At 46.6% G+C, this 25,488-nt stretch overlaps 1 protein-coding gene across 4 annotated transcripts in view; it reads left to right on the forward strand.

Annotated features, from left to right (window-relative positions):
• Window positions 1–25,488, forward strand: part of LOC138453590 (blood vessel epicardial substance-like) — a 904,667-nt gene that overhangs the window by 736,131 nt on the left and 143,048 nt on the right. For all 4 annotated transcript variants that reach the window (XM_069606590.1, XM_069606589.1, XM_069606587.1 and 1 more), the window contains one exon: window positions 2,492–2,616. In XM_069606590.1, the coding sequence (XP_069462691.1) occupies window positions 2,492–2,616 (125 nt within the window). The remainder of the gene's footprint in view (window positions 1–2,491; window positions 2,617–25,488) is intronic.

The following is a 25,488-nucleotide window of genomic DNA, read 5'->3' on the forward strand; positions in this document are numbered from 1 at the left end:
CGGTACCGGTAAGGGCACCGGTACCGGTAAACCCTTACCGCCTTACTACGAGGTCCCTTTGCAGGACCCGAACTCGACGGCTGGTTTTACCAGCCGTTAAGGAACGGGCCCGCAAAGGGACCTTGGTGCTAATTACGGTACCACAATTTGCGGTACCGTTATTAGCTCCTTCCCCATTCCCATTGCGCCCTATGGGGGCAAAAATGGGAATGGTGAATGGGGAATTACTGCTCCCGCTCACCTTGGAGTAGGGCGGTAATTCCACCATCCACCGAGGCGGACACGGTAAAATGGTTCCCCCATACCGTGTAATGAGGCCCCATGTATGGGTTAGGCGACCATGCCCGGAACTTATTTTCACAGACAATATGATTATTGTCATCCACTGTCGGGATGATCATACCAAGCTCACCTCCCGCGCCAAGTCCCTCGGGTTCCACATCGACAAACACCTCTCCTTCAAGACACGCATAGCTAAGAATTCTCAGACAGCGGTATTACTACACATTATCCACACCAAAAATATCACTGTATATATGGTCGTCTGGAACGGCCATAGGCGATATTTTGGTGGGGGATAATTTTTGGGGTTTTTGGGAGCAGGGGTTGCGCGGGTGTCCCCTGCTCCTTTAAAAATAATGCGGGGTTTATTGGCGATAATTTTGTATGGTGATATTTTTGCGCGGATATTAACACATGGAACCCAGACAGCTTGGTATCAGCTCTTCCTCCTGCGGAAAGTCAAGCCCTTCCTCCCTCAGAACAGCTTCAGATCCACTGTTCAAGCCCTGGTCCTATCCCACCTGGATGGGGGCGCAATGCCCTCCTCGAAGCCCTCCCGACATCCTCCCTTGTGCCCTTGAGAACTGTCCTACACATGGCTGCACGCCTCATCAAGGCTCTATGCAGATACGACCACATCACCCCGGCCCTCGTCGACCTTCACTGGCTCCCACTGCACGCACAAATCACCTTCAAGTCTTGCTGCATCATCTGCAAGACAGTCGCCCTCAAGTCACCCAGATACCTTGCTGAGAAACTCAGCATCTCCAGTGAACAGCGCACCACCAGAAGCCAGGACACATGCAAACTTGCAATCTGCTGCTGCAAAAGGGAAAGGACCAGAAAACAAGCCTTCTCTGCCTACGCCCCAAGACTATGGAACCTCCTCCCCATCAGCATCAGACTCGCCCCCCGCTGCTGCAATTCAGAAAAGAACTCCAGACCCACCTCTTCAAGGATTCTCTCCTCCTCAACACCTAGGCCTCCACGTTGCTCCCCGTGCTTCCTGACTCGCTAGACGCTGTCTGCCCTGCTCCTCCCCACCACCCTGTACAGCTGTACCCCTCCTCTGTGCCCCTCTGTTTCCGACCCCCGCTGTATATCTGTTCTGCTGTTACCTCTGAAAAGCACTCTGTTATGCATCCGTATTGTTGTCTACCTCTGTAAAACACTCCGTTGTGTATCCATATTGTTATATACCTCTGTAAAGTGCTATGTTGCTTCTCGAAGCCAGGTCCGCACTCAATAAATACCATAATAATAATAATAATAACAATAATAATAATAATAATGATTGAATGGCCTTTTGCATGTCTTCTGAATGGCATTTTGCAAGAGCTTTGGGTATTCATGCCGCCAAAACTGGGATGGTGACAACGGGGTCAACCAATGGCACACACAGAAGATTGCTTTGCAATCTGGTATCTGGAGGTAGCCTGTTAGTTTGAGTAGTTTTGGGTACAGGCAGCGTTGGCGGCCCCCTGTACCCACCAGGTAGCTTCTTTTGAAGCAAGCCCCTGGAGAGGCCTGCTATCAGAGCACGAAAGGTGGGCATCTACTGTTGCCCCATTTCAGGCTTATTGGTCAAAAGCAGTGGCCTCTCCAGATCTGCTCCAGTTTGAGGCTGTGTGGCTCAGGTGGGAGGGGCACATCTAAGGTGGTCGCGGGAATCGCCACATTTGCTCCAGTTTAATCGCTCCCACATTCTTCCGATTCCAGGCTTCGATGTCAAGATGGCTGTCGGCGCACTTGTCATCCTTTGCGTTTCGTGGGGACCAGATGACATTGGTGTAGGTCAGAGACATGTCTCGACGTCTCGACCCCATCATGAGTTTGTTGGTGATTTTATGTGGAGAACGTGGAAGTTTAGAAACAGCTTGTTCTGGCCTGACCATAGCGTTGCCACGAGGGGAATGCGGGGAGTGCGCTTATGGCAGATGAAAGTCATGCATGCTGTTTTGTGCATAGAGAGTGCACGTAATACTACACAGATTTTAGGCGCGCTTTGTATGTATCAATGCATTATTTATACGTTGTTGTTCATGATTTCGGATGGTTTATAAATGTTTCTATGTATCCATATAAAGTATGATAGTACTAGACGGGAGCAAACGTATCGGTGGGAATTGTATACTAGACAGAAAACAGCGCAAGCGGGAAGCCGAGAACAAGGTGGATGTTTCTAACTATTTCTTTTTCTTTTAAATAGGGTGTGCGTTTTTTATCATTTGGGCGAGTCTGTTTCGATGCGCCATTGACATAATGATATGGAATGCTGTGTTTCTAAGCATTAACTTAATGCATTTTGTATATCTGCTGTACAAGAAAAGACCGGTGAGTACATTTCAGCACTTGCCTTTTTCTTCAGAGCAGTGACAAGTCATTCATTTACAGCTCTCTACTGCCCTCTCTCGGTTCAGCATGCACATGATAAATCCATTGTGGGATCTGGTCAACACTGAGTATGTATGTTTCTCATGTCACCTGTGACGTATGTTATATTCAGCGGCAACAGATGCGCAAATAGGACATTTTCTTGCCTTATTCTAAGCAGCAGCTCTACATATTGTGATGTCCTCTGTATATGTCCACGGGGACAAGCATCATCCTGTCCCATTTCATTGTTCAAGAGTTTTAGGGGCGGGGGCAATGAGAAGGTGGGGTTACCGCCAAAGAAAGGAAGATATGCAGTTGAAGAACGGAGAGTGAAGAAATTGCATCGTTTCTGTGTTTATTGTGGCGCGTCAATATTGCATGTCAAAATTCAACAATGGCGATGAGGATACTTGGACACCCGCTCCTGCCGAGCATTGTCTTATTGCCTTTTCATCAGGTGTCACTCATTCGGGGCCTGCTGGGTGCCCCGTAATAAAGCCTGCGGACGGCGCTGCAACGCACACACGTGGCACTCACCCCTCCGCCCCCTAGCAACCTACAGCGGCCACTGTCCTCCTGTGTTCATTTAGTTTGGGATACACGCTGCGCTCCCCCACACCACGCCTTTATCGTCATCCCGGCAGTCCAGGGCCTGAGGAAAATACCGGCTTGCTGTGTCCACGGCGCTCGTGTCCTACCAGCAGGAGGCCCCGCACCTTCATTATCAGCATGTGCTGCACTCTGAAGGCCCAGCACTGCTGACACACAAGAAGTGAGAGCATAAGCACACCCACATCCTCTCCTGCACCTCTGCGCTACACGTGCCGGCAACATGTCTGACAATGAGGCAGATAGCAGCTCCTCGAGCCAGGCCTCCACCTTCCCTTTGTGCCTGGTCACTCTTCCAAAGAGGAGAGGAGCCACGAGTCCTTACAATTGCTGGCGGTTCCGCCTTTTGACTTATCTGACACAAGCAGCCTGGCACCACACTGGAATAGATGGCTTAAAGTGCTAAACATCCACGCTGATGCATCGGGGGTGAAGGAAGAACGCCGACTTAGAGGCATATTGATGCATTCATTACGACCATTGGCGGTCATTCCAAGATTGGAGGTAGTCATGGCGCTATTTGCGCCATGACTGCCTCCAATAAAGGGACCAAGTCCGGTGTGGTGCAATGGGGACTTACCGGTCTAGCCCGACCCTGGCGGGACCGGTAAGTCCTCATTGCACCAGCCATTCCCCATTCCTATTTGAGCCACATAGGGCTCAATGGGAATGGGCAGGGCGCAAATTACGGGCTCTCGAATGACAAGCCCGTTATTTGCACCCTGGTCCCTTAGCGGGACCCGTAAAGGACGTGTGGTCCGACCACACGTCCCTTACGGTTCCCGCTAAGGGACCTCGGAATTGGGCGGTAGGGGATTACCGGCACCGGTCTCCTTACCGGTGCCCGGTATCCCCTACCGCCCACCTTGGAATGACCCCCATTATGTTTGAGATGCCAGAAAGCACAACTAACACATTCCGGGGCATCATTGCCTCACAAAAATAATTATTTTCCCCACTAAGGAACGTAGATTACGAACACAACATATTTCACACGTCCAATCAAGAGAAAGAAGAAATACTTGATCATTTCATTTTGAGATTGCGCAAGAGAGTGAAATACACTGACTTTTAACATTACTCCACAGAAGAAGCATTGAAATCTCAAACAAAAGCCAGCTGTGAATCAGCTGAATTTCGCAAGAAATTATTACAAAAGACCAGATCATTGGAAGAACATCTGCAGCTCGCAAGGGTGGACATGGCGCTCTCACTGCAAACAGAATCTCTGGACAATATCAAAATGACACAGACAGCACCAGCTGCTCCTCTGTGCCAAATGCAGTCATCTGAGAAGGCGCAAATGCAAGAACAAAAAAAGAGTTAGCGCTGCAGATACAACTTACTTCATGTTGGCCCATATCCAGCTGTAGGACAAACCTGTGACTCCACAAATGTGGAGGTGACAACCGTTTTCAATCATTATGCAAAAATGTCAAATATTTCCAGAAGCCCTCTATCCATGGGGACCAAAGTAGGAGACAAGAAAACTCCTGCTGCAGACAACGGAGGTCTCCCACCAGCAGAAGACATCGATCCAGCAGCAGAAGGTGAGAATCTCTCCACAGATATAGACAACGAGACAGGAAGGACGACACTCATCGAAAGCGCTCACCAGATGACTCAAGGAGAAGATCGACTCACCATAAACTAAGACACATAGAGGCCTCGCCTGGACGTCACAATGACTCAGACTCAGCATCGTCCAGTGGTGCCTGTAAAAGGGGCTACGTGCACGCTATAGGCAACAAGACTGCAACCGAGTACAGCCCGACATTACTGCTGCAAATAAATGGAAGCCCTTGTGAATTTTTAATCGGCACAGGAGCCACGGTCAATGTGGTGAATGAAGAAACCTACCAAGGACTCAAAGACAAGCGGGCACTACAGCCACCTGACATCGACATTTATCCCTATGGTACGAATAAATCATTGAAATGCAAGGGCATGTTTAAAGCCACGTGCACATACAAAGACAAAACAGCGAAGGTGACAATATATGTAGTGAAAGGCGAAGTGCCTGGAGGCAGCATTCTCAGTTTTAAATCTGCCATTCAGATGGGACTGATGCACACCATGTAGCAAATCATGACAGCGCACACCGTAAATCCAAAGGACATGATGGTGAAGATGTTCCCGACACTATTCAAAGGCCTAGGCAAGTTGAAAGGAAAACAGATAAAATGGCACATCAACCCAGGGAGCAAACCAGTGGATCAAGATTACAGAGGAATCCCATTGAACATCCAAAGGCAAGTAGAAGATGAGATACGATCCCTCCTCATCCAGGACATCAAATAACACACAACTGGACCCACGCCCTGGGTACCGCCCATTTTTTTCCGGTTTCCAAGAAGGAAAATGGCAACACCATTCGCATTTGTGTGGACACAAGGGCACCGAACATAGCTATTGAGAGGGAAATGCATTTGGCTCAGAGAATGACGGATATGATGCACCTGTTGCATGGAGCAAAAATCTTCTCTAAGTTAGACCTCAACAAGGGGTATCATCAACTTGAACTGCATCCAGAATCCTGCTATGTAACTACATTTTCCACTCACCTAGCACTCTTTCGCTATAGGCGACTTAGCTTTGGCGTGTCCTCTGTGGTTGAACATTTTCAAAATGAAATAAACCAAGTCATTAAACACATTCCCCAATGTCTAAATTACAGCAACAAAATTTGTAGTGTTTGATGTGATGCAAGAAGCTCATGATGCATTATGCCGGGTATGCGTGGCACTAGAAGAGGCCCATCTGACTCTGAACGCTTCCAAATGTGAACTAAGTAAAACAAAACATTTTGGGACATATCTCCTCGCAGTACGGGATGCAACCCGATCCACACAAGTTTTGAGCACTGGTCAAAGCACCCACACCCATGTTAACAGCAGTCAGATCGTTTCGAGGCATGGCCAGCTATTGTACCAGGTACATTCAAGATATTGCCTCTATAAGCACAACCCTACATCTTCTCACGTGAAAAGGGCAGGACTTTGTGTGGTCTACGGACTGCTAAGACGGGTTCCAGGAAATCAAGAAACGCATTGCCTCTACTTCATGCATAGCATATTATGACCCTGAACTGGAAACAGAATTGACCATAGATGCAAGTCCCATGGGACTGGGGGCCATTCTGGCTCAAGTCAAACCAAATTCTTCTTCAGCCTCTTCTCCATCCGCCCACCACATTTTAGCCTATGCAAGCCGCAATTTGTCTCCTACAGAGGGTGCCTACTCACAACCCGAAAAGGAAAGCCTGGCGTTGGTTTGGGCATGTGAACATTATCATCTATTCCTATATGGGCAGAAATTCACCATTATCACCGACCATCAGGAACTTACCACTATCTATGGCAAGTGACCAGCCAAGGTGCCACCTCGCATTGCACGATGGGGGCTATGACTGCAAGAGTATTAATTTACGAGGTTGTTCAGTGCCCCGGGAAGGCCAACAATCCGGCCGATTTCCTAGCAAGATATCCACTGCCCGCGAAAGAAGAAGCACAATCCATCAAATCTGACCAATACATAAAATACATAGTTAGCAATGCACTTCCCAAATCACTCACAATCCCTGAGCTACTTCACGGCATGCAACAAGACCCTGTGCTCATGACAGTGAAGGACAGCGTGTCCTCAAGGAGATGGCATGAATGGAAGAAAAGGAGAATGCCCCTCCCTGAAACAGAACAAAAACTGTTCTGAACATTTCACCTAATGAAGCAATCTCTATCCATATCCCTGGAGGGTCTACTACTGAAAGAAGACCGAATTGTCATCCCAGAGGGATTGCAGGACAGAGTCATTGCCATGGCCCATACGGGACACCGAGGAATTGTGTCCACCAAGAGGCAACTTCAGACAAAAGTGTGGTTTCTCCATATTGACATGAAGATTGAGAAGATACTTGGAACCTGCATCCCCTGTAAAGCCGTTGCACCACCTATCTTCCCACAACCACTCAAGATGACCTCAATGCTGCTACAGATCTGGGACGAAGTAGCTGTTGACATATTCGGAACAATGCTAAATGGCAAGTACGTTCTGGTCGTCATAGATGAAATGTCGAGATTCCCAGAAGTGCACCTGATACATTTGACTGCAGCACATGCAGTCATTCCAGCTTTGGATAAAACATTCGCAGACTATGGTATCCCAACCATCGTAAAGTCGGACAATGGCCCACCGTTCAGTGGGCATGACTTCACAATGTTTGCCTAGCATCTGGGTTTTCAACCCCGGAAGGTCACCCATATATGGCCTCAGGAAAATGGCACTGTTGAGTGGTGTATGGCCAACCTGAAGTGCACACTACAAGTCTGCTCCATCACGAAAGGGTCATTCATGCAAGCCATTTGCACCCTTCTCTGAGACTATCGCAACACTCCTCACAGTTCCGCACGGGTGTGCCCATCAGAACTGATATTTGGTAGAGTGGTAAAAACGACTCTCCCTCAAACCACCAACAGGGAGGTGGTGGTGGATGTAAACTTGAAAGTCATAGACAAAAACAAAGAATGCAAGGAGAAAATGAAGAGATATCCTGATGCCAGGAGGAAGGCAAAATACACTGAGATCCACATAGGGGACCAAGTGTTGGTGCGACAGTCTCAATGATCCAAGAGGATGCCACCATTCAGCCATGATCCTTTGACCATGACACATGTTAAAGGATCCATAGTGACATCAGCAAACCCAGCTGGCACAGTCACCAGAAACTCATCCTTTTTCAAGCAGATTGATAGTGATGCAACTCAAAGAATTGAGACCCCAACTGTCACAGCGAACTCATCGGATATTTGTTTGTATTTGGCAGATGGCGATGTGGACACTGATGATAGTGTCAGTGGCAGAGAAAATTACACCCCAGTAGTTAGAAGTCCATCCAGAAGAACAATTTGCAAACCCACCAGATGGATTGAAGAAATGGGGTAAAGGAGGACATGTTGGTTTAAGCAGGGGGGGAGATGTAATGTCCTCTGTCTATGTCCACAGGGACAAGCAGCATTCTGTGTCCCTTTTCATTGTTCAAGAGTTTTAGGGGAGGAGCAATGAGAAGGCAGGGTTACCGCCAAAGAAAGGAAGATACGCAGTTGAAAAAAGGAGAGCGAAGTGATCGCATCGTTTCTGTGGTTGTTGTTTCACATCAGTATGTCTTGTGAGAATTCAACATATATTAGCTAATAATTTAAGGCAAATCAACCTATTTTTGTTTTCTAAATATAGCACTCATTTTAATTGACAGTCACACGTATACAAAAACACACACACGCTCACTCGCCCCGTCCATTCCACCTAAGAAACACTCTTCCTCAACCCCCAAACAAGCACATTTACATTTGCCCCTTCCCTTCCACACTACAAACATTCCTCTCAACATACACACAGATACACACACACAAACACACACACACACACACACACACACGTGGCTTCAACACCCACAACCTCCGTCTTCCCGCACGGCACGTCTGCTCCTGTCGGCCCCTGCATGCACTCGTGTGCGTCCAGGGGCGTGACAGTTTGATTTAGAAAGACCGATTGGAGCGGTCTCAGAGTGGAATTTGTAAATAAATCTTTTTATTTTCACCTTTTAAAAAAAGGTTATTTCACCCTACACCGTGAAATTACAAATAGCGTGCTAAGGTTACATTCATCTTTAGCCGCACTGGGTTGATCCTTTCAAAAGTGCCCCCACCGATTTGTTAACTTACAAAGTGTAAATTATTTTTTTGTTGCCAAATATACTATCAAAGTGTTAGCATTCTACACATTGGAGGAAACTTTCAGGTCTACTTTAGGAAGATGCCCTCCACATTTTTGTTGCTGGCATGTCTGAAACCAAAGTTATTCGAAATTTTGCTTTGGCCTTTATTGGAACAGAAATGTGAATCCCTTTGAAAGTAAACAAGGAGGGTAGGTATCAATGATTAACTCTATATCGCCAAGGAGTGGTGGCAGTTTCGTGAAATATGAAAATAAAGCTATATCTGGTTTGATATATTGGCCTATAGGGAGATTGTTTAAATTGCTGAACCCCATTTGATGTAATTTTATTGTCAAGCTGGTTTTTAGAGACTCATACAACTGTTAGAGTTTGTGTGTTTCACTGTCTGGGGCTGAGTTTCACCCAGAACAAACTGTTGGGTCCGGACCTAGAAACGACCTTTATTCTCTATTGGCAATGTTTGAGATCTTCCCAAGAGAACCGACTATTTCCCTTACTCTTCAAAGAAACGCATACTGGGACAATGGGGAAATCACCCCATACAGGTAGGGACTGAAGTCTCTTTGATGTAAGACAGACAGGTAGAGGGGGATGTTTAGAGTAGCATTAAACATTTTTTTTACAACCAATGGAGGATTTCCGCCATCTTGGAAATTCCTGAGCCACACACACTTCCTGTGCCCCTCCTCCACTTCTTGCAGACCAGGCACTCTGGGAGCTGACTTCATAAGGCACAGTTCTTGTTACAACAGCTGAGATTAGTCCTTTAAGACTTGAAATGGAACACTCTGCCGTGGCAAAATGAGTATATAAGGGGGGCCTCTCCCCCATGGTTGAAAAATCTTTGGATTCAGGAAAAATAAGGTTTTGCTGGAAATGTATTTGGGTACAGTCTGCCCAATGTCCTCATCCAAAGGGATGATGGTAAATCATTCCAAGGACGAAGTCAGACCTTCACTTCAACCACTTCAAAAAAACCTTTGAAGTGAACAGCTGTAGAAAAAGGCCTGCCTGCTTGGACACAGGTACCCAGGATTCTGCCTGCTGAAGTAGCAAACTTTGCAATTGTCCCTGGTACCCTTCATGTCTGGGAAGGGCAGAAGAAGGGCTCACTGTTTCTCATCGGAGACCACAGCAACCCAAGAACAAAGAAAGTAGACTCTTATAAATCAAGTAGCATTACTGCTTGTTGAATTACACCATGTTCCTGAATCCCATCGCACCAGCTTGACCACTTCAAACCAGTTTGGATGCACCAGAAATCACACAGAAGCCCTGTTTAATGCTGTCCAACCCCAGAAAAAGATATTAAGGTACCTACAGCATTCCTGTCATCCTGGCACTGTTCTGTTCTATGGACTCTAGTAACAATCAAGACCCCAACCTATACCTTTTTTAAAAGGCATATACTAAAACGTGCACCTTGCTGCAAAGTCAATTGCCTGCATGCCCCTGGCCTCATACCCAGAGTGCCCCTTTGAACTGAAGGTCTGCATATTCTGTGCATTTCATTACAGGGATGGGTTCTTACAGTTTTTATTAGTTTGCCTCTCCTTTAAGTTGAATTAAAGTCTTGTATGTTTATTGAACCTTGAGAGGGCATTTCTTTTATTTTGGTACCACAGTCCTATTGTTCTGGGTGTTTCCCTGCTGGCTTACACCCCGCTTGAAGTCTATAGCCTCCTCCCAACCCATGCTGCCATAAAGAGATGAAGCAGATGTACCATTCAGGTTGGTCCAGTCTTCCCTTTATGACTGAAGTCACTGCTGGTTTTGTAGTAGTGTCGGTCTGAGTAGGAGTTTAGAAATCACTACTCATCCCTCTACTCCTGCAGAGCAGTAGTCATTTAATCACAGTAATTTTGTAAGATTCAGTGTAATTGTATAACAAAGAGGCCCTTGCAACCCATGGCTTGTTTGAGCCTCATATTTTGGGGTTACATGCAACGTTCCTTGTAAGCGGTGTGCATGTGCGCTTACCCAGCTTCCTTCTGGGTGCCACACAGATGAGTTTTAGCAGCGCACAGACAATTCACGCCTTCTCAAGAATTAATAAGGCATAAACCACAGCAGTTACCTGAAATGTGCTTTCTCTCTCAATGAAGCTAAATCATACTAACTAGTCTTGATATTCTGGCCTAGTCTGTTTACTGTATCCTACTATACAAACGTGACCTTAAAAACCTAAAAACAGAATATACCCTCAAGAGGTTAAAAACTAATATGAAACATTGGCACTGTGAACAGAAGATCTAACTAAGATAAGCCTGCATACATCAACCAAATAACATTTACTCCCTAACCATGGCTTCTATACTTGACTCTACAACATTTATACTTCATGTGCTAACTTCCTCCTGAGGCAACATTTAGCTATCACCAGACAATCTTGACTCTCAAAAGGTTACCAGATTTGTACCTACATCCACTTCTTTTATGTTTGTTGTAATATGAATAACGTTCAAGCACCAGAAGTTCTTTTCCTCATGGTGCCTAAGCAAAACGGTCACTCACACTACGTAACCCAACTGTCATCACAAATATTGGATACTAAGTTTTAGTAAAGAGGCTGCTTGGACACGTAATCCCATCCCATGCTTCCTATTCATTGTACATGTGTCACTCAAGCACTTTGAAGCAGTACCCTTGCAAGTTAATGCATCATTAACTCAAATATGAATTGGCCCTCTAAGGATTTTGAGTAGGAAAATGGCATGCTCACCCTCAGCATTGCTAACATTACCGTAAACAGAGAACAACATTGTAATATCATTTACTTGGCCTGCAAGGGGTAGGGTTGTCCAACTCCAGGCCTCGAGGGCCAGTTCCATGCTGGGTTTTCAGGACACCCCTCATTAATATTCATGAGTTAAATTTGCATACAATGATTCTAAATGTATGCACATTTTTCCTCATGAATATTAATGAGGGATATCCTGAAAACCTGTCAGGATTCCACACCTTGTGGCCCAGAGTTGGACAACCTTGGTATGCCTGGCATGTATTTGTATAGTCCTACCCAACAATATTAGGGTGGGAGATATTGCAAACCATCTTCTATGCACTGCAAAATAATTGTGTATTTTCAGACTCATTACATTTTCTTAGAATACCTATAATTGTATTGTGAGGCTTTAAATATGTTTTATTTGCAAAGTATTGTGGCTATGCAAATATCCCATTGAGCGTTTTACTGTTACAGTGCCTCACTTTTTACAGAACCCTGTCGAGTAGTATTGGAGGCTAACACAGGAGCCAGGGAAAGGTACAGCGGTGAAGGGCACAGGAGAACACTCTTTGGGGTGAAGAACAAATCAAAAATGTTCAAAAACCAAGTCAGATGTTTCTGCAGTACAGTAAAGAAAATGGGCCTCATTTTAAATTTGCCGGTCTGGGAATTATGGTACCTGTAAGCATGCCGGTACCGTAGTTCCCGTACCAGCAAACTACGAGTTGTGCTTGCGGGTGCCTTTCTGCCCGCCAGGTCGGACCTGGCAGACAGAAAGGCACCCGCGAGCACAGCATGTCGGATGCCCCGGCACCGTTATAAACAGTGCCGGGGCATCCGACTTCCCCATTTCCATTCTGCCCTATGGTGCCGAATGGGAATGGGGAGCATCTTTTTGCCGATGCCCGCAAATGGGCAAGTACCGGGTCCGGCAGGGCCATAATGACCCAGTAATTGCCCATTCGCGGATGTCAGGAAATATTGGAAGTTTGGCGGCAGCCTACCGGTTTTACCGGCAAGGCTACCACCAAACTTCTAATGAGGCCCAGTGTGTTGTTTGTCTGGTAAAGGATAGGAAACTCTAGTAACTGTCTAGAAAGCTGCACCTTCTGTTCCTTTGTATACTTAGTTGCTGAAGGCGTTTCAACATAATCATCTGTTCTGTGTTTATTGCCTATAGCATCCCCATGCATTTTGTTAAACTGATAACAGTCATTTGCAGAAGAGGGGTACCTAGTTACAGAAGAAGGCACCCCATTGGTTGTACCTATAATCATTGCTGATATTAACTTAAAATCTATGTGATTTTCTTCAACAGGGCTCCACAAGAAACCTCAGTGAGGCTCTTTTTGAGTTTTGACTAGGCTTTTCTGAGGATGGGTGGGCAAAACTATGGGATGTATAATGCTACAGGCATGGCTCTGACAAGATTGTACTCCCAACTTGGAATCAGATGATTTTTCAATGAGTAAAAAAGTATTTAGCTTTGCCAATAGCAATATGTTTTGCTTATTAAAATATGCTATTTCTCCTTAGAGTTCCTCTTGCGATCGGGGAGTAATATTTTTGTTAGAGTACTTTCCCATCTCACTCCTGAGTAAGTGTTGTCACAGCTCTATTCACAGGACAATATAAAGTGGATGAAAGCGGAGGCACAGGGATTTTGATCATCATAATGAAGCCGAGCAGGGAAGGCCGTGAGGAAAGGCCTCCCATGCTCTTATCAGCTCTGCTGCAAGGACCAACGCGATCGCATCAGCTGGGAGCCGAACAAATGGAAGTCGGAACAACCATGTGTTCCACACACACAGCGCTATTCGCCGCGTGTCTCACGGCTCCACAATCACTCGAAATGGCGTCCATGGTTGCCATGGACGCCATCCCAACAAAGAAGCCAGCCGACATCACCGCCGCGGGCCCGAGCGCCCATTTGCTGCCTCTCTCTGCCTGCCCCTCCCCTCCTGCTTTAAACGGAGGGGGAGAGGGCCGAGAGGCGAAGCCGAGCAGGGAAGGCCGTGAGGAAAGGCCTCCCATGCTCTTATCAGCTCTGCTGCGAGGACCAACGCGATCGCATCAGCTGGGAGCCGAACGAATGGAAGTCGGAACAACCATGTGTTCCACACACACAGCGCCATTCGCCGCATGTCTCACGGCTCCACAATCACTCGAAATGGCGTCCATGGTTGCCATGGACGCCATCCCAACAAAGAAGCCAGCCGACATCACTGCCGCGGGCCCGAGCGCCCATTTGCTGCCTCTCTCTGCCTGCCCCTCCCCTCCTGCTTTAAACGGAGGGGGAGAGGGCCGAGAGACGAAGCCGAGCAGCAAAGGCCGTGAGGAAAGGCCTCCCATGCTCTTAACAGCTCTTTGCTGCTCGTCTGCCGTCTGCCAGAAATCTATGCCGCACTCCGGAGGTAAGAGCCAGAACCACAATTCACCTCGCTCATACCCATGCCTGCATGTTAGATTAATCAGATTACGCACCCGCACGCTGCAGGCCACTCTCTACTCCCATCTCCTACCCACGAACACCCGCAATGCCTGGCTAAGCTCGCGCACCTCACCGCCCTCGCCATATTTGATCACTGCAAGACTCATCCGCCCAAAGCCTACAGCGTCGATGAATACAGACAATAAAGCAGATAATAAAGTACTGTACCACATCCACAGGTGTGCCACAACCGTACAAAACTTGTCACCACTTGTGTCCACTTCTACTGAAAGTGAGCCCCCAGTGTAAAATCTGTGGTTAGCAATTCTACCACCATTTTGAATGCTACTGTGCCAAATGTTTTACCACCTGTGTCCACCACTTCTGAAACTAGGCCCCCCAGTGTAAAATCTGTGGTTAGCAATTCTTCTACCACCATTTTGAATGCTACTGTGCCAAATGTGTTACCACCTGTGTCCACCACCTCTGAAAATAGGCCCCCAAGTGTAAAATCTGTGGTTAACAATTCTTCTACCACCATTTTGAATGCTACTGTGCCAAATGTTTTACCACCTGTGTCCACCACTTCTGAAACTAGGCCCCCCAGTGTAAAATCTGTGGTTAGCAATTCTTCTACCACCATTTTTAATGCTACTGTGCCAAATGTGTTACCACCTGTGTCCACCACTTCTGAAAATAGTCCCCCAGTGTAAAATCTGTGGTTTGCAATTCTTCTACCACCATTTTGAATGCTACTGTGCCAAATGTTTTACCACCTATGTCCACCCACACCCCAGCAACTACCGAACCCCATCTTAAATGCGCCATGATTAACGCTAGATCCATCAATGCCCGCGCTTTAGACATCCACAACCTCCTAACCACCCATGACCTCGATCTACTCATGATTTCTGAAACATGGCTACACGATGCATCTGGCTCGGCACTCACCCTCGCACTACCACCTGGATATTCCATCACCAGGCAAGATCATCTATCCAAAGGGGGAGGTGTAGCAATTATTGCCAAAGACTGCCTTTCTATCAGGAAGGTAGAGAAATCCCTGCACAACAGTGACTACCTCCAAGTCAAAATTAACCTATCTCCCCAATGTACCATTGCTGTCCACATTGTCTACCGCCCCCCAGGCCCAACAGGTGACTTCCAAGCTTCTCTCATCCACCTCCTCTCTGACAACCTCAAGAAACAATCTCAAGCCATTCTCCTGGGGGGTGTTAACCTAGGTCTCCTGGACAGGAAGGACCCAGCAGCCAAATTTCTTGACTCAGCCCTCAAGGCTCTGGGCTACAACAACACCATCTTTAGCCCAACCCACGCCCAGGGCAGAACCCTTCACTGTATTGCGCAACATAACTGCCCACTCATCATCACTGGAAACCTTCCCACCCCATGGTCAGACCACCACATCATCACTTTCAGCATCCTCACCACCTGCTCCACCACCCCCCCACCCCAACCACTGCCACCCTGCCTCGCCAGAAGCTCCCGCCAACTCACTAAGGAAAGGCTACTGCCTTTCCTCCAAGGCCCAGCCTTCAGACCCCCTTTCTCCACAGACCCAGAACACTCGCAACAGCCTACGAAGCTGCCATCAAAGCAGCCATTAACTCCATTGCCCCCCTTAAACCCTGTAAATCCAAACTCACCACCCATTCCAACTCCTGGTTCACCCCAGACCTCCTCGCACTCCGCACTGAAAAAAAGGATGCTCTCACTCAGTGGCAAATATCTCATTCTGACAAAGACAAGATGACTTTTAAATCATGCTCCACTAGATATAAAAAAGCAATCACCCTAGCTAAGGCCAAATCCTTTGAATCCAGAATCTCTGAAGCCCAATCCAGCACTAAAGAAATCTTTGCCATTTTCAGGGAGCTAGAGACACCCGCGCCTGCCCCCCAGAACTTCACCAAAGACAAGGCCTGGTGTGATGATATACAAGCAGCCATGAAAAATAAACTGAGTCTGCTCCAAAACAAAATACTAGCCACCAAGCAAGCCCTACCCAACACACACACCCCTGTCCCACCACCAGCCCCGGACCCCCCCCAACCCTTTTCATTCAAACCCATTCTAGAAAAAGACATCACCAACATAATGAGGAACATCAAACCCTCCAATTGCAAAGCTGATGTATGCCCAGCCACCGTTATCAAAGACTGCGCCGAAGCATTAGCTTCCTTCCTTACAGCCTTTGTAAACGCCTCCTTTGCTACAGGGAAAGTCCCTGCCTCCCTCAAGGAAGCCTGGGTCCGCCCTCTCCTAAAAAAACCTACCCTCGACCCCACCTCCCCCAACAACTATAGACCCATCACCACTGTCCCCTTCCTCCTCAAAATACTGGACAAAGCAGCCTACCTGCAGGTTCAACACTTCATTGAAAAGAACAAACTCCTAGGACTCCGACAATCAGGCTTCCGCCCCAGACACAGGACCGAAACCGCCCTACTTGACCTGAAAAACCAAATGGACGATGCCAGAGACATGGGCAAACCAGCACTTCTCCTACTTCTTGACCTATCCGCGGCTTTCGACCTCGTGGATCATGATGTCCTATGCCACCACCTCTCCTCTACGGCCAAATTTTCCCCTAAAGCCACAGCATGGATCACTTCCTTCTTACAAGACAGAACCATGCAAGTATTCTCGGACCTAGCATCCGCCTCACCTACTATCATACTCTGCGGTGTGCCCCAAGGCTCCTGCCTCTCACCCACCCTCTACAACATCTTCACACGACTCCTTTTTCTCATCCTTGACGCCATGGGCATTTCATACACCAACTACGCTGATGACACACAGATCCTCCTCACCCTCACTGGCAACTACGACACTGACTCCATGACCCTCAACAACCTCTACAACACCATCCAAGCCTGGATGGCAGACAATGGACTATGCCTCAACTCAGACAAGACTGAACTCCTCCTGGTAGGCTCACCCGACACGCTGAAAAATCTAGACTCCCAGTTCAGTCATTTCACCATAGACTCCATCAAAATACCTGTCTCAGAATCAGTCAAAACCCTTGGAGTCTACTTAGATTCCAACCTATCCATGGATAAACAAGTCAACGCTATAGCCTCTGCAGCTGCATATCATGCCAAACTAATCAACGCAGTCAGGCCCTTTCTCTCCAAAGAGAACTGCACTAACATAGCCAGAGCCATCACTGGATCTAGGCTTGACTATTGTAATGTACTCTTTCTAGGTACATCCAACAAAAACCTAGAGAGGTTACAAATCATGCAGAATAGCGCTCTCCGGGCAGCCCAAGGCATTGCCAAAAGAGAACACATCTCGGAAGCCAGAAAACGAGCACACTGGCTCCCAATAAAAGAAAGGATCATCTTCAAAACGCTGACACTGACTCACAAGTGCTTTCACCTTACTGCCCCTGACTACCTCTCCCAAAGGATCCACCCCGTCTCTTCTACAAGGCCAACCAGATCACCATATACTAACATGCTTTCTGTGCCATCAGTAAAAAAAGCCAGAGCTGGCGGTTCCAGCTTCCCATATCTCGCACCCACTCACTGGAACGTCCTACCTCCTATAATCCGAGGTGAGGCCTCCCTTTGCACCTTCCGAAAATCCATAAAAACCATCTTATTCACATAAGATTCCTCGCACCAGTTGAATACATCTCTTATGTTCCAATGCATAAACTGTTTTTAATGACCAACTGTACCAACCAAAATAGCAGCTCCATGCCTGTTGAATACATAATGTACTGCTGAATGCCTCTTTGCCTGTAACTAAGCTCTTGCAAGTAACAGCGCCTCAATGCCCATGGGTTACTTGCGCGCTATATAAATTTAAATAAATAAATAAATATTCTGTGGTGCAGTTATCTGGATGCAATAATCATCCTTACCCAAATTTATGGGAGGCATGCTCTCTGGCCCTTGAATTATAGTGGCCCATGAACTCCTATTGGAATATTTTCTGGCACATTCTGTTTCGCTGGCATATTCCATCTGAAATTAATCTATCATTTCAGAATGTGTTGTCAGCCACATCAAATATGATAAGCAATATTTATTTGTTGTGATAAACATGAGTGTTTTTTTTTCCAATGGCAGCATTGTCTCTAAGCAGTGTTGACGAATGAATAGTCACAATTAAACCTATTGTTTATACTGAGCATACAAAGATTTTTAGTACATAGATGTATTTTTCTCTGAACAGAAGTCCTTTTGTTTGGTTACTGTGGAAGATCTTGAGGTCTTGGATTGGTAGATGAGCTCTCTTTATAGTTACATATGAAATATTCGTTTTTTTAGGCTATGTCTTTAGAAACATTGGTGTACCATGCACTGTTTACACTGAATTGTAAAGAATTGCAGTAGATGGAGAAGGAGAACCTCCCTTCCAAGCTCTCGATAGAGATTATAGCTAACCAACTCTGCATGTCCCCAAAGTAGCTTTCCTCGTTACTTAGCTGCGCACATGGAAAATAACGTGTACCCGAAAGCCAATGATTTCTGCACTTAGAGAAAAATATTTAGAGGGAACTTTGTTCACAGGTTATACCGCTTGTAATATTTAACATACACACCTATTTTCATTTTTAAAATATCCATTTTATTTTGTCATGTCATTGTTCATGCTATGTTAATAGTTGGGCACACAAAGACAGTGTGTCCAGTAGCCATACTAGTCAATTAGATTCAGACAAAGAAAATACCACATAAATTTATTCTAAATTGAAATGTATTCTAAAGTACAAATTTGTTAAAAAAGCATAATAACCAAAACTAATGTATTTACCTCACAATCATACTAACAACCCCATATATTCTTATCCTGGAGCGCAATTGTTGCTCCCACACACTGATCAATCTCCTCTGCATTCCTAACCACATATATACCACACACATACCATATTATCAAACATATTGAAAAACCACAATTAAGTGAACAACACTTAAGACGAGAGGACAAAAAGAAGGAAGGGAAACAAAAATTGTCTACAATTTCCAAAGTTCGTGGTTTGGACCACGTGTCTGGTGTTGCTGTTGGTACTCTTGTCCAAAGGAGGATTGCCATAGCATTTCGGTGCTGGACTGCTCAAGTGGGAGAGACAAAGACTGATATGCAAAAGGATATTCCTCCTTTGTGAAAGGTACAGTGAGCTAAAACATGTTACTGCAGGCTCTGAGTGGGAAGATTCCCACAGAACAGGTTATCATGCCGTGTTTTTTTTCTGCAGAGGGTTGGCCTGACCTCTTTTTGCAGTGATTTATTTGTTCTGGAATTCCTTCAAGCTTATATAAAATATACAGCACAATTCCAATAATATACATTTTCCATGTTTAAAAACATAAGAAAATAAAAAATGTAAAAACCAACTATAACATCAGATACCAGGATCACTAATACATATGTCATTGATTTATCGTCTACCTTAACTCTACAGTATATAAAAATACTAATTACGATCCCCCTGTCTTGTGCTAGAAATTATTGTTATTGCATTTTTATTGAGTAATTATGTTATGCTTATATTACACACACCTCACATCTCAGAACTTTAGCACAGACATTTAACGAGCGTATTAAATTTGGCAATAATGTTTCAATGAAGGTGCTGTGAGAAACCTGAAGGTATTCAACCTACTCCCCCGGGATCTTCCATTCCGGTGACCAGGCAAGGGCCATCGCTTTTGGATCCTGACCATGGGGGTGGACACGCGAGGAAGGATCACCTGAGGGTAGGGTCACAGGGGATTCGGTGGAGAATGCCTAAATGTGAGACATGTTATTCCCCCTTTCCCAATTGTACATCCACACACTCTCCCTAAGCCTTTAGGGGGGTATTTTCAGTCTCATCCCATCTCCCCCTCCCCATTTCCAACATGTACTGGGACGAGGAAGAGGCAACTGGGAGTTGGAAAGATTACCCATAGGAACAGTACTATGCAGAGGAAGATTACTGGAGAGGCCTACACTACACCCCTAGGCTGTCCCTTTAATAGACTCAGCCAGGGTCAGGCATTTGTCACAAACCATACACACCTGACTCCAATTGACCCTCAGTTACAATATAAAAGGTGGACTTCTGCCAGAGTGAATGAGCGAGCTCGGGTTGTTGGATGGATTGTGGAAGCCAGGAAACGGGAGGCTGCAGCAGGAGGAGCGTGGAGGATCCAGAGGAGAATGGGATGCCAAGATGCTGGCCCGGTGTGTCAGGTGGGTTGCAGCATGGCGAGGGAGCTGTGTCTCCATGGAGCCAGATTGGGAAAAGCTGTGACCTGTTGGCTGTAACCAGGCAAGTGTTCATTCCCCTGGGATCTGAGCAGGTGCCAGGTGGGTGTGAGGGGCTAGTGGTATGACCTCGGCACACACATCTCGTGGACAGTTCCGATAGCACTGTGTAAGTGTGTAAGAGGCACAGAGGGGAAACGTGCCAGAGGGAAGACAAAGAGTGTAAGGAGAGGGGTCAGGTATCAAAGTGATTGCGCATGGGGAGGAGCAAAAGCCCTGCATTCACGAAAGTCTCTGATACTGCCCGATGTTGACCAAAGGAGTTGTACACCACCACTTGATAGAAGGTGAAAAAGGAGGAGCTACACTGAATGCAAAGTGGGAGCGAAATCCTCCTAAGTGACGGAAAGGCTGTTCAGCCCTCACAAGAAAGAACTGTGTTTTGAAAGTGCATCCTGACAAGGTGAAAATTTGGTGTTTTGTGTTTGTGAACTTTTAAGTAAACCTTCTGAGGCAAGAGGGGCCTAGACTTGGGGAAGGGAACCCTGAGAGGCCCAAATGAAACTACGAGGGACATTGTTGAAAAGAGAGAGGCCTGAAAGGAACTGTGACTCTTCCTTTTGTGAGCCAGAGGGATCAGAGCTTGGAAAGGGAATCCCAAGAGACCCAGAGACATTGTAAACTGTATTGTCCTGCTGCAAGAGCCCTACCTGGAAGATCCCTAGGGCACATCTTTTTCATGGAACTATTTTTAAACTGGAAGAACTAAACCTGACGGTAAGGTTACCTGAAACCATCCTTGGTTTGCATTTCCTTGTTGAACCACCATTTTTCTTTAAGGAGACCGAAAATCTCATTTGTTTTAATTGTGAGGGCAATCATAGGTTTTGACACAGACAGACTTTGGTTTTGGACTTACAGACATCGACAGTCCTTAGAAGCATCTGTTGAGGGAACAACCCCATTAGAGTTAGGGACATTTAGGCATTACATCAGCCGTACAAAAAGTTTTATAATAAAGGTTTTCAAACTGTTACTTTTAAGTCTGTGTCTCTCTGATACCATGCCTGCCTCACATATGATGTCAGCAGTGGGATGCAGCTCAACCGAAACAGGTTGGGGGACCCTGAAATAGAAAAGCTAAGCAGTAGAACCTCCAACCCTAGTCTGGCTGCTAAAGGCTCTCTTGGGTTTGCACTTTGTAGGAGCTGGTCAGACACCACCCAGCCGAAAGAAAGACGTCTAATCCCTACTGACCTTGCCCTTACCACCTCCAGGAACTTACATCATGTTGGCACCTAAGTCAGGACTCGCATGGAAATTTGGTATTGACTTCCTGGCAGAGGTTATCGACCCTGATTTTAGAGGGTACGTGAAGGTATTACTCCACAATCATGGCAAAGAGGCCTTTCAGATCCAGGCAGGAGATCAAAGAGCCCAGGGGATACTTCAGAGGATAAGGCTACCTAGCCCCAAAGAAGAAGCTGAGAAAGATACCACTGAGAGAGGTGCCTTAGACTTCGGTGAAGCTGATGCACAACCTAGATCTTCCCAACCTCCACCGATCAGTGATGAAAATTCAGACATACTTCCCGATTTGGCCTTTGCTCAGCGAAATGATCCTTTACTGGCCCAAAGCCCTCATACAAGTTGTACCTGAGTCTGAGAGTCGGAAGGGATGGGGGCCATTTTTCTTTCTAACAAAAGGACTCCTGTACAGCAGGGACACTACTTCAGAGGGGCTACAAATAACACAACTAGTGGTTCCCGAAGTCACACACAGGTAGTGCTCAAGATCGCCCATGCACACCTTACAGGGGGACATCTGGGCCAGGCCAAAACTCAGGCTCACCTAGCCAGAAAATTATACTGGCCAGGGATACATGTCAACACTAAAAATGTCATTCAGACCTGTGAAATATGTCAGCATACCAGCACTCACTTACCACCACCTGCCCCTTTAAGTCAATTACCCATCATCAAAGTACCATTCTCAAGGATCAGGATGGATATTATTGGGCCACTTGAAAAATCTAAATTTGGCAATAAATAAGTGCTAGTAATACTTGATTATTTCACCCGATAGCCTGAGGCATGTCACCTGCACAATAATACCTGCCAGCAGATACTAAAACATTTGCTCCCCTTCTTTTCTCAGATGGGCTTTCCTAAAGAAATTTTATCTGACCAGGTCTAAAAGAGCTACTTCATATAACTACCTTGAGGACGTCCATATATAATTCCCAAACGGAAAGATTAGTTGAAACGCTTAACAAGACCCTTAAGAGCATTCTTATGAAATGAGTCGATGAAGTCGGGACCAACTGGGATCAGATGATTCTGCGGCCTTGTTTGCCATAAGAAAAACTCTTCAGGCCTCAACTGATTCATGGGCGAGAAGCCTGAGATGTTTTGGATATGCTGTGAGAAACATGGGAGGAAATAGAAGAAGCCCCATATGACTCTCCCAGACAGCCTCCAGGTCAAAAGAACATATGACAGCTGTCCGATCCCCGGTACAAGACCACTTTGGTAGAGCCCAAACTCAACAAAAGGTGTCTTATGACAAAAAGGTCTCTCTTAGATAATTTTTCATCTGGCAAAAAGTCCTTGTGCTTCTCGCTACCTCAGACAACAAACTTATTTCTAAATGGCATGGGCCATATGAAGTCTTGGAAAAGAGAGGGCCATATAATTATAAAATCGCCCAACCAGACCATTGCCAGAAGATGCAGGTCTACCATGTAAACTTGGAGAACATCTCTCAGTCTAATGCCACTGTGTTATCTTGTTTAATACCTGAAGAGGTCAATAATAACACTCTAATTCCCACTGATATTACTAACACTCAACAACAAGATCTCCTTGAGTTGATAGATCAATTCCGAGATGTTTTTCGTGAATATCTGTGACTTGTAAAGTACCCTTGGCTTTTCTTCCCCTGTGCACACACTCTCCTCACCTGAGTCTTCCGAGTCGATGGTCTCGTGAAGGCCTCGACGTGCCAGGTAGTCTCTCTCCTTTTTAAGGTGCGTGTGCTTGTCACGGAGTGAAGCCACAGTGACCGCTGGGTAAGAAACAGCGGCACCGGGACCTTCCTTCCGGAATCAAGCCAGAAATGCAGGGAAAAAAAACCCTGATCCGAGGTGCCAAGACTCTTGACAGGTGGCCAGTGGTACAATAGGTGGTAAAGCAATAGGGGATCTCCAACACTGAGGCAGTAGCCCTCAACGTCCAAGTCCAATGGTAACACCAGGCCGTACGAGCTGACGGAGAAGGCAGCAACAGGAGGCTGCGGAAGTAGCAAACTCTTCCGAAAGGGTCTTCAGGGAAGCACGTAAGTATGTCCACAAACTGCCTGGCCCAGTAGAACGAGGAAAAATGAAGGTAAGTGGAAGAGAGTGAGAGAATATGAGTGAAGGAGCAAGAGGGAGAAGGAGAGAGAGAGAGAGAGAGAGAGAGAGAGACTGCTGGAGGAAAAAGGCACAGCAAGCGCCGCTCAGGTAAGCGGCAGAGAAAATGAATAGACGAAAAGAGCCGTGTTCCGAGGATGGGAACACCAAAAGTAAAACATGAAGAAAAACTCCTCTGGAAATCCAAGGCGGGGAGCAGAAGACTAGCGAGAGACCCAAAGTCGAGAGATAAACAAACAATGGGGGTTGCAACGCAACATCCTGCCGGGTGGCGGGGTCTTAAATACTCACGGCAGCGTTGCGTACCGTGATTGGAGCAGGCGGCAGTGAACACAGAGAAGGGACTAAAGCACCCTTCCTCTGTGGCTCCTCAAACTCCAACACGGAAGTAATCGCCAGTCACGGCGATGTGCGTGACTGCGAATGACAGTATGCCCCCTCCTAGAGTGCAACCAACCAGGCTTACCCGGGTGCAGGCGATGGAACCTGGCCAACAGCTGAGGGGCATGTACTTGAGAAGCCGGCTCCCAGGAATCCTCTGATTCCGGGTAACCCTTCCATGACAGGAGGTATTCCAACCGTCCATGAAGAAACCTAGAATCACGGACGGCGGAAACCTCGTATTCCTCTTGGTCGGTTGCAGTGACAGGAAGATCCCGGTTGAGAGACCGGCGATGTGGACCGGGTAAGTAGGGTTTAAGAAGAGAGGCATGAAAGACAGGGTGTATTCGTCTAAGAGATGGAGAGAGTTGTAGACGGAAGGCAACAGGATTGACCTTGGTGAGAATGGGGAAAGGGCCCAAGAAACGTGGAGACAGTTTAGAAGGTCTTGTCCATCTGGGAAGGAATCTGGTGGACAACCACACCTTGTCTCCAGGTTTCTATGAAGGTGCTTCTCTACGATGCTTGTCAGCTTCAGCCTTGTTCCGCCGTCTGCTATTCTCCAAACTTAGCAACGCGTTGTTTCTGGCCTCCCGAATATTCCTTAACACCTCTTCGGCGGTTGGAGAGTTGGAAAAACTGGGCAACTTGGGCATTAGGTATCGCGGGTGAACTCCGTAGGTACAGAAAAAAGGGGAAAAACCTATGGCAGTGTGCCTGGAATTGTTGTGAACAAATTCCGCAGTAGGGAGTAGAGAGACCCAATTCTCTTGATGCTGAGATATGAAGCATCGTAAGTATTGCTCCAGAGTCGCGTTAAGTCGTTCTGTTTGGCCATTAGTTTGCGGGTGGAAGCCAGAGGAAAGAGCCTTTTCTATTCCCAATCGAGTACATAAAGCTGTCCAGAATTTAGAAATGTACTGACTTCCTCGATCAGATATGATCTTGTCGGGGAGGCCATGAAGTTTGAAAACATCTCGAGCAAATGTCTCTGCCATCTTAGTGGCAGAAGGGAGTCCAGGAAGAGGAGAGAAATGAGCTAATTTGGATAGAGTGTCCACCGTGACCATGATACATGTGCATGACTCGGATTCAGGAAGCTCCACTATGAAGTCCGTGGAGATGAGTCCCCACGGGCGAGTCGGCATCTCTGCTTGGGTGAGAAGCCCTAGGGGCTTACCAGAGGCATATTTGGCTCTGGCACAAGTCGGGCAGGTCTTCGCATAATTTAACACTTCTCTCCTGATGTTGGGCCAAAGAAACGACCTCGAGATAAGTTCCAACGTGCCGTCTCCACTTCTGT

The sequence above is a fragment of the Ambystoma mexicanum genome, chromosome 4p (assembly GCF_040938575.1).
Source record: "Ambystoma mexicanum isolate Mex_15411 chromosome 4p, UKY_AmexF1_1, whole genome shotgun sequence".
Lineage (NCBI taxonomy): Eukaryota > Metazoa > Chordata > Amphibia > Caudata > Ambystomatidae > Ambystoma > Ambystoma mexicanum.